Raw genomic sequence first — 15287 nt, 5'->3', positions numbered from 1 at the left:
ATACAATTTTCATGTATGGTACTACGTTTTCAATATGACACAATACTAGTCATACAATTCTTTAAAATGTGAGAAAACTAACCTTATAATTTTCATGCAATTTTTTAAATGTATGAAATGTATGGGCTATCTATGAGAATTGTATGACTAGCGTTTTGGATCAACCCGGGCATGAGCCAATAGAAACGCCAGTCACAAATATTGTATGAACTCTACATGAATGGCTCACGGAATAAAAATTATAGACACAATCGGGCAACCATCTACCCACATTACCGTCGGTTGCCTTGCTTTATTGTTTAGTTTTGTCTTTAGTCTCAGATTTGATTAGTCAGCTATTTTTAGAACAATTTGAAGCAGCTGGATGATGGTCTTAGAGAAGCATTTGAAATGGCTATGAAATGCACGTATATTAAATGCATTCTACAATACTGAATTGCAACCCAATCAACTTAAATTTCAATTGTGATGCAACTCTGAAAATTAGTTTTTGGTAGCAGTCTAGTGAAAGTAACTCAACGGACGTTTTTGTTCCGACTTTCGATGAAAACAGAATATTTATGCTTAGTTTGGTTTGTTCTTATTCAGTTTTTTTTCAGCGATCCCATTGAAGATCTAAATCAAAACTAAAAAGACTTTTTTTTAACTCAGATCATTTTTGCAAAATTTGGAAGTTGCAAATTTGGAAGTTGCAAATTTGGCTAACTTACTTCAATTTGACTAAATTCAATAAAAAACCTAAATAAGGAACCAACTGTTCAATTAAATATTGAAGAGATCTTTCTTCTTCTTCCTCTGACAACTGTTTTAGACAAAACTGTTTCCAATTCCCTCATGACAAAAAACGCATTGAGTTTTGTTTTGATGTCAAAAAATCAGCAACATACTTTAAGTTTGAATTTTTCAGAAGAAAGAACAATAAGATTGTGCATTAGTTTACTACATTTTAACTTCTATTAGCTATTTCATAATTAATCAATTTTTTCTAGTAAAAATTTTCAAATTTTTTAACATGGATAAAATCAAAAATAACACCAAATGTGCAAGCCAAAAAATGTTCGAATAAATGCAAAAGAATTTTTGACGAGTTCAGAGTTCATCAACGATCTTAATTTTTTAAATTATCTATTATTGTTTTTGTTTTTGATTATGGAACCCCTTATAGTTAATATCTGGATAAAAATAGTTGTACATGGGGGAAAAATCAGAGCTAAAAACAAGATGATCAGGGTCGTAGCGAAAGAAAACAAGGAAAAAGATAAAGAGCAAGATAGACGGGGAATAAAATAATCATTAAAAAAATTAATTTAAAGGTCTCTCAAATTGTAATTTGTCATAGTTCTTTAGTCTAGTGTTAGATTGCTTGATTGTAGCTCCGGAAAAGGGGGATTCAAATCGCATTCGAACGTTTTTTCCAAAATCGTTTAATTAATTAACTATTTAAAAATTATTAGTATAATAATAATTATTATTATGATTAGCATTAATAACTATTTTCAAAACAAATATTTTTTGACTCTTCAGTTGCTCACGGTAGGCTTAGAGCTGATCTCTAATTTTATCCTTTTCAAGTCGCTATCTTTTGCTCTTATTTGTTTATTTAGTTATATCAATTTATTTTGACTTGAATAAATTAATTCTTCTTCTTCTCATCTATATCCCAACAAAGATTTCTTTTCTTTGCTTTAACTGCTAGATTGTACACTTCCTTAAGTATTTCGGCAAAGAATGATATCGACTCGGTCAGAGCTTCTAATGCTGGGGCTTGGTTCGGATGGCGGTCCAAAAATTCCAGAGCACATCGAATTGGCGCTTCAATTAGCGATGGCAAGATTTCGTTTTTGTAAGTATTTAGCCGAGAGATAATTGTCTTGTGTTCAATTTTGGTCTCTTTGATTTGAGCCAAAGAATCTTCAGATAAATCACACAGAAGTTGAGCCAAATTTTTGTTCTTTTCGATTGACTTATCGAAATTTATTTCATTGTCCAACAAAATAAGTTGTTGTTTGTAAGACTCACATATTTTGGACAAAACCGGGTCTAAAACAGGTTCCTTCGAAATAAGACCCCATGGGCTATTTTCGTCATTTTTGCTCATGCGTGTTCTTCGACTCAGAAAATCATCAGTACTGTAAGTTGACCAGTTGCCTGAAAGTTGTTTGGCTCGTACGATGTTTATCTCAAAAAAGCATTTTTGTAAATTTTTTGGCAACAAGGATCAAAATATATTGCATTCGCAACTTTTACAAATGCCTCAAAAACTAACCGATTGAAAGATAGGTTTTCTTTTGATTCTGAGATGAAATCGCTGGTGAAATCGCTGATGAAATCGGTATAAGAATTCGCTGTTTTTTTCTGATTTTCTCCTGTTTAAGTTCCCGATTGCTTTCAGTCGTGTTGAGTAAAAGATGGCAAATTTTGCTCATTGTTAAAAAAATATGAAATAGGCATTCCTAAGCGACAACACTCGTTAGCTTTGTTTTCCCAGTTTTCCCAATTACACCACGGTTCACCATTCTGGAAACCATCGCCAACCTGTTTTTCGGAAAACCTTAACGGATCACTGATGTTATTTGAGTCCATTTGGTTTAAAAAGTTCACAACTCCAGAATTTCGGAAAATACTGGAAATCATATTAATAACTTCAAACTGATGGTAATACTTTTCGGAAAGAAGAATTCGCTCGGTATAACTATAGAAATCACATTGCAATGGCGTATCGCTGTGGTGGTTTCCAACAATAATGAATCTCCTTATTCCCACCTTAACAAATTCTTGTAAATCATTTCTTGTGTAGACGTCGTTATCTGAAGAATGATAACTTCATTTGTTCCCTTGAAGTATGTTACTGCTTTAACTTTGGGTAGATCGATATTTTTGCTCTTTAATTTAGATTTCGACATTTCGGTCAAAAAATTGAAACTGTTGTTAAAACCCACCAAAACTGCAACGCCATTCGTATTTGTGAAGGTGTTACGCAACGCATTTTCGAAACATTCGATTCTCATTTTTTTCCGATACAATTTTTCGCTAACTGTCTGAACAACCGTTACTAACTTGGCGCTTGTTCGGGTGATGGACAGGTAAAACTGCTGTGCCATGTAAGGATCGGAGCCATCATCAAAACACAAAACGACAGTTATCGCAAACTCCATTCCTTCAATTTCATAAGATGAAAATAATCGACTTGGTAGTAAGTCATTACTTTGGTATTCAGAATTCAATTTAGAATACAGGCTCTCACTATCATCAATATGAAGTTCCTTACGCCTCATTTCTGATATTACTTTAAGTTTCATATCTTCAGCATTCAAAATAATGACAGGTAAATACTCTAGTCCTCGTGAAATTTGAAGGTATTCTTCTACAGTTAGAACACTTGTGCTAATGAAATCAGATGCGTTTTCGCAAATTCTTATGTCAGGTTTCTGGCCATGAAAGTTACTAGCCGGTTTACACGGCAAATAGTGCGGTCCATGATTCTCGCTGTAAAGTCTGTCTTTCAGAAAAACATATAATTTCACTTGTAGATCTGAGATTGGCACCCAGGTGCAAAATTTTTAGGTTTTCATTCAAATAAACCAGGTCTTTTTCAGACGTGAATAAAATGTAATGTTGAGAGCTGTTCATTTTTATCAGAGGAAGATAGGTTTGCTTGATGCTTTACAGAAGAAGTATAGCTAACTTTGAGAAAGATTCAGTAAAATCTAACTGTGTATAAGAACAACCTGAATTGACAAGGTATCAGGGAAACCTTATTTAATGAGCTAAAAAACAGAAACGAAACTTCAGTTTCAAAACTTTGCCGAAAAATGATACCAATTGTATCAGCAATCTTTGCTTACAGTTCTGATCACAAAATAAGAAAAAGGTTTGGCCTCGTGTGCTGTTTTAAAAAACTAAACACTTGAATTGCTAGATGAGAATAAATCATTTTGCTAGTGTGCGTCATGTTGATGAGTTTTACAGAATTCATAATGATTGGACAAAAACAAAATAATGGGGCTATAGTTCAAATATAAATCAATAGTAATATATAAAATTAAGTTGCTTCCAAGAAACCTTTGCATAGGTTGCCACTGATGGATTTTCCTGAAGAAATAAACGATAAGAAATGGTTGAAAGTAAACTGTTTTTAAGTTAAACAATTGCAAATTAAATTAGGATTTGATCTTGATTTTGATTCTATATTGAAGCTGAACGTCTGAAAAAGCAGTTTTCGATGTAATGACAGATAGATCGTTATTAGAAATATAAGTTCTTGGTTCTTTTAATCTGTTTGATGCCACTTTTTCGTAATTGATTATTCTGTATGCTGGTGGAATGTTTTTTTCCAGAGCTATACTAATTTGCAATCGAGAAACATTGATACTGATAGTAAGTTGTGACTCAGTTTAAAATCAGATGAGAAATCGAAATTCTTTCTCATGCAGCAGCTCTTACTTGCCCAGCTGAGCTGTTTTTCAATTGAATTTGGTGTTATTTCAGTAAGGAGTATTGATGAGTTGTGTAAATGAATAATTACCAAGGCGTTCATTAATAATATTCGAGTATTGATTGGTACAGATTTTAAATTGATTGCAGAATTTTAATTCCACAAGCTAATTTTCTCAAGATTTTTTTTTTACTTCGCCCTTGCATGTTTGTTTTGGTCACTTCTGTTTGCTTCGTGCTGAAAACAATGAGCCCAGTTTTGTTAGTGTTTAGTTTTAATTAATGTCATGTAAAACAATGAAAAAGTTTTTGACAAGATTCCTGCAGATGCTGAAGAGCAAAATTAATATTATGATGATTGCGAAAACTAAGGTATCCTCAACATATTGAACTACGTTGCAATTTTGGGGTGAATGATTGCGTATATTATTTATGTAGAGGTGAGAAATGAAAGGTCCTAAGACTGTACTTTGAGGCAAACCTTTGTGGAGTGATGTCCAGTTCGATTATATAGTATTTACTATCGTCTACTGTTGCCTGTTGCTGATGAAGTTACAACTCAACTCAAGTAGCGATTCTGAGAAAACCAGACTACTCAAATTAAATTTAAAAAACTCATAATAATTGAGTCAAAAGTTTTTGAAAGATCCAATCAAGCTACGGCGACGTATTTTTTTCTGTTCATAGATTTTCCGGCTGAAAACAATAATCTCAATTCTGTCAGTGATTAGTTTTAAATTATATCCTGTAAATTATTCAGAAAAATTTCGACAAAATTCTTGCAGATGCTGAAGAGCAAAATTATTATTATGTGACTGTAAAAATTAAAGTATCATCTGTATATTGCACTACTTTGCAATTTTCGGTTAATTGTTTGCTTAGAACATTTATATAGAGGGGGAAAATTTAAGGTCCTAAGACTGTACCTTGATTGAGGCACATCTTGGTGGAGTGATATCTAGCTCTTTACTATAGTATTTTGTTGCCTGTTGCTGATGAAGCAATAAATCATCTCAATAACCGATTGAGAGAAACCCAGACTGTTTAATTTAGGTTTAAGGAACTCATGATCGATTGAGTTAAAAGCTTTTGAAAGATCCAATCAGGCTACGGCGACGTACTTCTTTCTGTCCATAGGTTTTCTTGCTGAAAACAAAAAGCTCAATTCTGCCAGTGACTAGTTTTAAATTATGTCCTGTAAAATAATGAGAAAAACTTCCTCAAAATTCCTGCAGATGCTGAAGAGCAAAATTATTATGTGGTTGTAAAAAATTAAGGTATCATCTGCATTTTGCACTACTTTGCAATTGTCGGTTATTTGTTTGCTTAGATCATTTATATAGAGGTGGAAAATTAGAGGCCCTAAGACTGTACCTTGAGTGAGGCACATCTTGGTGGAGTAATATCCAGTTCGATTCTGTGTTATTTACTATAGACTTTTGTTGCCTGTTGCTGATGAAGTGATAAATCATCTCGTTAATCGATTGAGAGAAACCCACACTGTTTAATTTAGGTTTAAAAAACTCATGATCGATTGAGTCAAAAGCTTTTGTAAGATACAATCAGGCTACGACGACGTACTTCTTTCTGTCCATAGAATTTCTTGCTGAAAACAACAAGCTTAGTTCTCTCAGAGATTAGTTTTAGATAATGTCCTGTAAGTTCATGAGAAAATTTTTGAAAAGATTCATACAGATGCTGAAGAGCAAAACATACAGGCGAAGTGTATTAACGCACAGTTTTTTCGATTGAACTCTTCATTTTTTATTTGATAGGGTAGTTTTTAAAAAAAATCAAAAAGTTTCTGAAAAACGGCAAAAAAAATACAAATTTTTGACTTTCCATATTCTGTAACTTCTTTGGTAAAAAAGGCGGGTCGTGGATGCTTAAGCAGAGAAGAACCAGACAACTCGGTTTCTCGATTGAACTTTTAGTTAGAGAAGAGGCAGGGTAAGTTAGTCAAGAAAATTATAAAAATTTCTAAATTTTTTACGAAGACTATACCTGTTTTTGAAAAAAAACGGTCGTAGCCAATTAGAAAGGCAGCTTTTTCAACAAACAGGGACTTCAAGCAAAACCTTGATATTAGATTTGGCAGAATAATTATTGGGAAAAATCGAAAAGATTCAAAAAAAGGTCAAAAATCAAAAATTTGACCCTTCTGAGAATTTTAGCTTTGTGTTACAAAAAATGAGCGTAGCTGTTCGAGCAGCAGAGGTTCACGCAACCTGTATATTCAATTGTACCCAAAAACTCAGTAATTTCACGAGACAGTAAAAAAAGCAAAAATTGATTTTTCCGAAGGCATGAATTTTTGTGTAGCAAAAAAAATCTACACCGGATGCGAACACCCCCAGACCCTAGGGTGCAAAAGCAACCAAGTTACCTCCAAGCCAAGTGGGAAGGAACCTGGAAAACGTTAATAAAGCAATTTCTGTAAGAAAAGTTAATTCCAGAGGAAAAAAGTCAAATTCCCGATTACAAGACACTTGCTCTCGTAAGTGTAATTACCCCAAATTGATCAAATCGATAAAAATTAAACTCTCATAATTCTACCAAAACTATGGGTTAGCTATACTTCGAATTGCAGTTTAAACTAGGGGAAAATTCGTCACAGAAAAAAACGGTTGACTCTCGCAGATGCCGTTCAATAAGTTCTTGTTTCTGCTGCACCTTTTTAGGTTTTTTCCATTCGCTGTAGGATCCTGAAGTATTTTGTCAGTTATACTAATCATAATATTGACAATTTGTTTTCAGCGGAAATTATGCATCACTATAATGACACTTTCTGAATACTAAAATTTCACTGCTACTTGAATTAAATTTTTGAAAAAGGTTTTCTGTTTTGTGAAACTTCTTGTCGAAAAGAATAATCGAACGTTTGAAGTCTTAAATAAATGTTTTTTTAAAAAATGCTAGTTTTTGGAATAATTTTTAGAAAATTTTGCCATTGACGCAGATGGGACAGCAAAACGCATAATGCTGTTATCTTACGTACTTAAAGAAATCATGAAACTAAAACCTATCCATTGTACCCTATGTCCTTTTACCCTATATACCAATCTACCATATGCCAATCTCTTCTCTTAATTACCCCAACTTCATTTAATGTTTTACCATATCTAGTGTTAGGGATATAAGGGTGTCTTACAAAACTCTGAAATGCTTCAACTTTTTGATGTCAAACGATTTGTTACCCCTCAACCTTAACGAATATTCTGACAAGCAAAAGAAAGATTTTTTCGTCAAACTTAAGAAAATATACCTGAATGACAATCGATTGCTTGTTGACATGCTAATAGGATGATTATATGTGGTATCCAAAGTTGCAACTCTAATAACTCTGTTTTTGCCTTCACTTAGTTACCTAGGTTTCCCTCGGGTTACTGCCAGTTGGGCTGTACTGCCCGTACAGTAACCCTGATGCAGTTTATTAGTTCATTAACGTTCTCTAAACTGTATCTAAATTCAAATTCAATTAAATGGAGGTGTTAAATATCAATATGGGTGAGTCCTGCCATGTAGTCTCTTCAGGTGCATCGAGACCCCTCGCGTTGCGATTGAACACTTAAAGTTTGTCCGATGCAATTTTATCAATTGTACAACATATTGTACAACATTCGCATTCTACTGACTGAATTTTAACAATCGCATATTCACACAAGGCTTCCAAATCGGATGCAACATTTTTTTTTCAATTTTGAGCTCAACGCATGTACACCAAAGAACCTTTAAGAAAAAGAAGCAACCTGTCCGGAGAGAAAACTACAGTGAGCTTCTAGGAAAATCTAGGCGCTTCTAGGAGAAAACTTTTTGGAAAATCGGATTAAAACGAAGAAATTTCCGCATTCTGTGAGAAGTTTGAGTGATTTTATTGCGGTTTAATTGGCGACAAGAATGAAGACTGCGTTAAACAAAAATACGCAGCCAATATCGCACACAATTTTGCACGATGACAATAAACAGCCACCAGCTTCGTCCCTCGTGACTTGGTTGCTGAAAGAATGGCAGATCGTTTCGAGCCGGACGCTACTATTCACGAAAAACTGGACGAAATAGCGTCTGATTTCCAACGCGACTGAATCAAAGAATAAACAATCGGAAGCGATTGTCCCGACCTACTATGGAACCACTCAATCTGAAAAAGCAGCCTCCACATGACTTACACGAACGACAAATGCCGTGTAGATATGGCATCTCTGCGTTAATGCGCTCTTTTAGGGCAGCCACCTCTCCCATAATATCTTCTTGGATCAGATTAAGCAGGATGCTTGCTGCAAACCAGAAAATCAAAATTGTAAAAGCAATGGGGAAACATCAACTCAAGTCACATAAGTAGAGACTGGAACCATAAAATGAGTAACATATCGAGCAGTTGGTAGGTTGTGTATTCCCTGGACCCGTTGAGTTACTTGATTCAATTGATTTTCCTAATATGTATATTTTCAAAGGTTCCCGGCACGTTAGACAATTGGTATTTTTGTAGGCTATAGAGGTTTTTATCCAAAATTTTTCCAATCTCTCTCGCCACATCAACCGTAGCATTTTTGTTCCGACTTTCGATACGAAAGTAACGGAATATTTGTGCTCGGGGTGGGTTTTTTTTTCTTCAGACAAATTTCGACTTTTTAACTAGCCGTTTTTGACGGAATTTTTTTATATCATTCGAAAGGTATTGTTTGCTTGAGCTCAAATTTGAAAAGATATTTCACCTGTGATCATTTTTCGTAAAGTTATGGGGGTTTAAAGATTGGCATTTTGGCCAATTTGGGACAATTAACGCGCGATATATTTCGCGCTATTAACGCGTAAGAGGAGAGTTAATCGTTCTAAATTGGTTGAAAGAAGCTTATTTGCCATAATTGATTTGTTACAAGGAACGAAATCTATCCTTTTGTACTTTATATGGCGTGTGGGGGGATGATTTTCATAAAAAACTTCAAATTTTAAAGAAAAAAAAATTTTCATTTTTTTACGTTCCAATTTTTAATGTTATTACTGCTCCATAAACCTTAAAAGGCAGTCGGAACATTCAGGGCTTTGCCCTGACACGAGTAGTCTTGTCTAAATTTCAGTTACATTTGACTTCGCGGTGCGTTGATCTTTCAATCTTGGCATACTAACCCACTTGCATTATCCACTAAGCTATAGCGACTCAGTGATACATGAATTTTGCTCGCTTAAGAATAAGGCGCAGTGACATTCTTGTGATGCAATCAGATTTAAATTTCGGTTCGTTCATACTTTGAACGAACTCACACTGATTAGGAAGAAACAAATTTTACGTTGGTTGTGTTGTTAAGTAATTCACGAGCGGTAATTATTCTTTTATCAAAATTAATGGTTCACTGATCTCTTTGAAAATGGGACAGATTGGAACATGGTGTAGGATAGTATAGGGTACAATGGCGAGGGTAGAATGTCATTGAACCCCGTTTATATGGATTTAGTATTATGATTTTCAAACATATTTACCCGCGGCGTCTACAATGACACCAGATGGTTCAAGAAGATGCTCCAATTTCTCTGAGACATATTTGCGAGTCAATGAGTCTCCGTTATAAACAACCACTTTGCCATGGTTATTTTGGCCAGGGTGCTGACTTTCAATTATCTTGACTGCAATTTTTGCGAGAAAGATTAGGAGCATCGTTTTTCCCGATCCTTTACATCCTCTAACGAGAAGCCTCAAACCTTCTCGGCTAGGATCCTGCAAATGCTCAACAACAGTTGATATTATCTGAACTTGTTCAGGTTTCCAGATAATATAGCGATCCCTCTTCTTGGAGTTGATACTTGTTCTTGAGGCCTCATTTAGAACTGCTTTTGTGTCTTCATCGGTCGTCCCAAACTGATTTTTGTTTTTATTGGTCGCTTGAGCGTAGTTCGTACTGATCTGATCGTGAATTAGGGCAAGTGAACCTTCAATAGAGTTTAAAGCCGCCAGTCGAGCTATGAACACCTCAAAGATCTCCGTTAACTTGTGATCGAAGTCCGGAACTCCATCTAACTTCTGACTCCACGATGAGCAAAATGTTTCCGGCTTCAAGTCTGATTTGGTGCAAATCAAAAGCGCGCCGCCCAGCTGTTTTGAGATACCCTCGAATTTTTCTTTGTTGTCATCAACTAAATGGCAGTAAACTGAATGTATCGGGGGAAAGTCGGTTTCGTTTTCGTAGCCATATTGCATGAGCATGCGAAGAAAGTTGGAATGCTTCTTGAAGTCCTTTTCAACTTTCTGTGGGGTCAACCCCTTGCCTCCTTGGGCTTTTATATTAAACAGAAAAACTCCTTTAGCGGGATGAATCAAAACTGTGTCAATTTCAACCTGCGCCGATGTTGTGGCAAACATTTCTCGTCCGTTTACTTTCGAAAGCACTAAAACTCCCTTCCGATTTTTATCGAGACTTTCCAGAAGTAACTGGTAGATTTTTATTTCACCTTCTTCGCCCTTTTGAAGAGGGTGGAACTCTTTTTGCTGGTCCTTGGACATGTAGACATTTTTCAGAAACAGCCTCGGTATCCTGGCTATCGGAATTGAGGTAACTTTTCCCGCCTCTTCCCAATTAGGGTACTGGGATCGCATGATCTCCAGGAGTCTCGCATTATTATTGAAAGAAACTTTTTCTCTTCCCGGCAGGTCTAACTCGAAGTTTTCCAGCTCCTTGTGGAATTCGCGCATGCCATGCCACTCTCTATCATTGCTGTTTTCAACTTCGAATAAACCAAAATGATAAACGTTTATTGTTAACTAATAAAAAAGGTGTTGCTGATTCAATGAAAATTATGCTGGTTTTGCTATACTTTCGAAGGATCAATTGAGCAATCTGCCCCCCCCCCCCCCCCCATTCTCGCGTGGGGGGGGGGGGGGGGGCAGATTGCTCAATTGATCCTTCGAAAGTATAGCAAAACCAGCATAATTTTCATTGAATCAGCAACACCTTTTTTATTAGTTAACAATAAACGTTTATCATTTATCGAACGACTGTGGAAAGCCAAAATTCACAATATCAAAGCTCAAAAGTTTCATTCAAATGGAAAAAAAAATCAATAAATCAGGCATAAAAAGCGCCTTTTTTTTCTTAAAATGACAAAAAGCTTTTGCGTACAATATTAAGGTGCTGCGGAGAACCGTTTTTGCTATTCAGATACAAGGCTAGAGCACCAACCCTGGTAAGTCGCTTTCCTCGATGAGGCTATGGTCGCTTATACAAAAATTTGCAAAAAAAAATTCATATATTTCGAGTTTTTTCCAAAATTTTTCTCAATACTCGTATAAAAAAAACTTCATTCGGTCAAATGATTGCGTGCTATAAACAAAACATTCATCTACTTCCGTTTGCTGACGTCTTTTTGAGGAGTTTATTCGTTTTTGCTGGGGGGGGGAGATAGCTCAATTGGTCATTACGGGGGGGGGGGGGGGATTGCTCAATTGATCCCTTTCGAAAGTTTTATTGCCAGTGAATAACGTGCTTAAAAAGAACCGAATGTAAAATTAACAAAAAACATCAAGCTCTGAGATACTTTTGTGGAAACAAAACAGATTTACCAGTAGAATTGGCAGTCGCGTACCATGTGATTGTGGTCATATGATAAGATATCTAGCACTAAATAAAAATATCGTTCTATCTTTTCAATAAAAGGAGCATTTTGCGGCCGCCTACATTTTTTCCAATTTCTCACTGCATGTAACAGCAGTGAAAGGAATGCGATTGAAAAATTAGCTTCTCATTAATTTGCGGTCTCAATAGTTAAAACTTTCACAAAACGACTAATTTCACAATTTGCTTCTGATTAGGTGAATGCATGAAATCGCTCCAATCGCCTAAAGTGACTTTCGAAGTGAACTAAAAAAACTACCAGTTTTCATTCCGTTCAATCTCTCTCAGTTTCATCCCAAAGCTCTTAACTGCTCTGCTAAGTTAGATGATACTTTCTTGTAGTCTAAGAGGCAACTTTCATTTATCGCTGGCCTTATAGTTTAAGCTATAAACCTTATATGCCTAAGTTGATGTTTTAAATAGATAACCTTCATGTATTGAAATGTTAATGCAAATTTCAGTTTACTTTCTAAAAGAGAAAGTAGAAAGGACCCTTTGTTCCTAGCTAGCGTTTGTCCGGCGGTGTTAAGAATTAGCTAATGTAATAATATGCCAGCGTAATACGTCTTCTCAAGTTGAACTTATAGCCTCCGCTCAAAAGTGAATATCGGATTTGGGGGTGTAGGGGATTAACACAGAATAATTAGAAAAGAAGGGGCTCTCAATAACGCAAGTCACTTTTCAACAGTGCCGTTTTAAACGTTCGTTTAACTTTTTAAACTGAGTTACGAGATCGAAAACTGGGAGTTCATTTTCATTTCTTTTCTAATCCATTCTCTAGTAGTAAAAAAATCACTAGCCGACCGTTTTACACAGAGGCTTAGTTGTTTCTCTACAACAAGTAAGAGGAGTGAAAATTTTTGAGATTATGGAACTTTTCAAAAAAAAACCATTCTCCTAGAAATGAATGACTGCTTCTGCAGGAAAACATCGCACAACCGCTTCTTTCGATTGAATTTTTTCCCAGAATTTGATAGGGTAGTTTTTAAGAAAATTCAAAAAATTTCTAAAAAACGGTTTAAATTCAAAGGGTGGACTTTACGAAACCGTTTTTCTGCTGAAAGCAGGTCGTAGCCGGTAAAGAAGAGAAGATTCTCGAAATCGTGTTTCGCAATTGAACACTCAAACTGAAAATTGGCACGGTAATTTTCGAATAGTCGAAATTTTCTTAAAAGCGGTCAAAGATCCAAATTTTTCACTAGTTAGAGACCATGATTTTTTTTATTAAAAAAAAACTGGGCGTAGTGAATTAAATAGGTAAGCTTCCAAGAACCTGTTGTGTCGATTAGACCAACTATATTCAAAGGCGCTTGCTAGAACCAGTTCTTTGGATTGAACCTAGATCTCGGATATGGGAGTGTATTATCTGGTAAAATCGAATTTAAAAGAAAAACGCTGAAAAAATTGACTTTTCCGAGGAAGTTAAATTTTCGTGTAAAAATGCTGTGACTGGCCGCTAATGAAGGGGAGCTTCCCGCTACCCGTTATCTCCATTGAACCCACAACCTCAGGTTTCGAGGTTAGAGTTCGAGGAAGTTATAAAAAAGATTTAAAAAATGGTCAAAAATCAAAAAATTGACTTTCCGAGGGTTCTGACTTAATGTCTAAAAATTTTTGGACGTAACAGCTTAAGGAGGAGAGCTCTCAAGTCCGTTCAGTTCATTGAAACCAAAGTTTCAGATTTGGTAGGCTATTTTATGAGAAAACGAACAAAAATCAAAAATATAGGTCAAATATTCCCCCAGAGACTTTTCGGTGTAAAGCAAAAAGAGACCATGGCAGTATACAAGTATACAAAAATGTGGGCGGTCTTTTTATGAAAAATTTTTTGAAAATCGTTATAAAAATTTTGAGAAATGTTTTTTTTGCAAAAAGTGATAAAACTTTTCAACGCGTCTCAAAAAACCCAATCCCATACTTTTGCATTATACCTCTTTTATGAAACAGGAACTCTAGGCAAACCTGTTTAGCAAGACGATTGAAACTCAAATTAGCAACTGAACAAACGTTACGAAGCGGAAACAAGACCGCCAATTTTTGAGCAGACACCAGTTGAGCCGAAAAAAAACTGATTTTGTTCAAAACTTCAAGTAGTTTCAAGTTCCCCTGAAACTACCCTACAGTAACTAGTTATTACGTAGTTAATACTTCTGTGCCGGAGATTGAGCATGAGAGCACGTGAGTGGAAGGACTGCACGTGAATGAATTCTAGAGATTCCAATGATTTTGTTAAATTAGTTGTTAACCCAAAAAATGTCGTAAATCCGATTTGATAACGCTTGCTAATTGCAAACGTAAAAAAAACCTATTCGGATTCTATGTAACGAATGGAAATACGAAATGGAAATACGAAAGATAAACTTAGCTAATTTAACCAAAAAATTTTAAAAAACTTCAACAAAGCCAACAGACGGATGGAAAAGTCAATGAACGCAATTAGCCAACAGACGGATGAAAAAGTCAATGAACCCAATTTACCAGGAAAAAAACCGACTTGATTTTTTGAGAAAATCTCAACTTTCGAATTTCAAAGAAAAAATAGATACTCTCAATGGATAAAATTTTTATTTCGCTGGATAACCTGAAAATTAAATTCCAGGTTCATAATCAGAAATCAATAATAGATTTTGCCTTCCTTTCAAAAAAGCAAATGAACTGAAATTTGAAAAAAAGTAAAACCGCGAAAAAGTGAATTCGAGCTTGAACAAATTTTATGACTTTTAGTGAAAACAAAATCATCGCGACCTATATACAGTGCTGATTTAACTTACCTGGACAAAACGAACAAAACTTGAATTTTCAAACACGTTTTTCTCCAATTGGGTTAAGATTAGACAAAAATTGAAGAGAACAAAAGTTGCTCAGAATTTCATCAGAATTAATATGGTGCAATTTTTTTTTCTCTGAAATTCTCAACCAAAATTTTAAAACCTTATTAATTCTGCTCAAATTTTAAGCAACTTTTAGTATCCTGTAAGAGGCTTCTTGTGATATACTTTTCTCATCTATAACCAAAGTAGTTTCAACGTAATTCTTGAATAATTAAAAAAAGCCAAAATGACTCATTTTTGAAGTAAAATTTTGGTGGAGAAATTCAGAGAAAAAATTGCACCATATTAATTCTGATGAAATTCTAAGCAACTTTTGTTCTCTTCACTTTTTGTCTAATCTTTACGCAATTTGAGAAAAACGTGTTTGAAAATTCAAGTTTTGTTCGATTTGTCCGGATAATTCAAATCAGCACTGTATAAA

The 15287-nt window shown here is 35.1% G+C and overlaps 1 protein-coding gene across 1 annotated transcript; it reads right to left on the bottom strand.

Moving 5' to 3' along the window:
• Nucleotides 1-9895: 9895 nt before the first annotated feature.
• LOC134841793 (uncharacterized) lies at nucleotides 9896-12021 on the bottom strand. The gene is made up of 2 exons (XM_063857830.1): nucleotides 11984-12021; nucleotides 9896-11232 (listed from the first exon to the last, which is right to left on the bottom strand). Exon 2 carries the CDS (start codon nucleotides 11114-11116, stop codon nucleotides 9896-9898), a length of 1221 nt encoding a protein of 406 aa, XP_063713900.1. The 5' UTR covers nucleotides 11117-11232; nucleotides 11984-12021.
• Nucleotides 12022-15287: the final 3266 nt, after the last annotated feature.

This window comes from Symsagittifera roscoffensis, chromosome 3 (assembly GCF_963678635.1).
Source record: "Symsagittifera roscoffensis chromosome 3, txSymRosc1.1, whole genome shotgun sequence".
Classification (NCBI taxonomy): domain Eukaryota; kingdom Metazoa; phylum Xenacoelomorpha; order Acoela; family Convolutidae; genus Symsagittifera; species Symsagittifera roscoffensis.
Note: the sequence above shows the minus strand (reverse complement) of the source record. Positions and strands in the feature narration are given on the sequence as shown.

Coding starts and splice junctions, on each gene's coding strand:
- LOC134841793 (XM_063857830.1), bottom strand. CDS start 11,116: ATGCGCGAATTCCACAAGGAGCTGGAAAACTTCGAGTTAGACCTGCCG.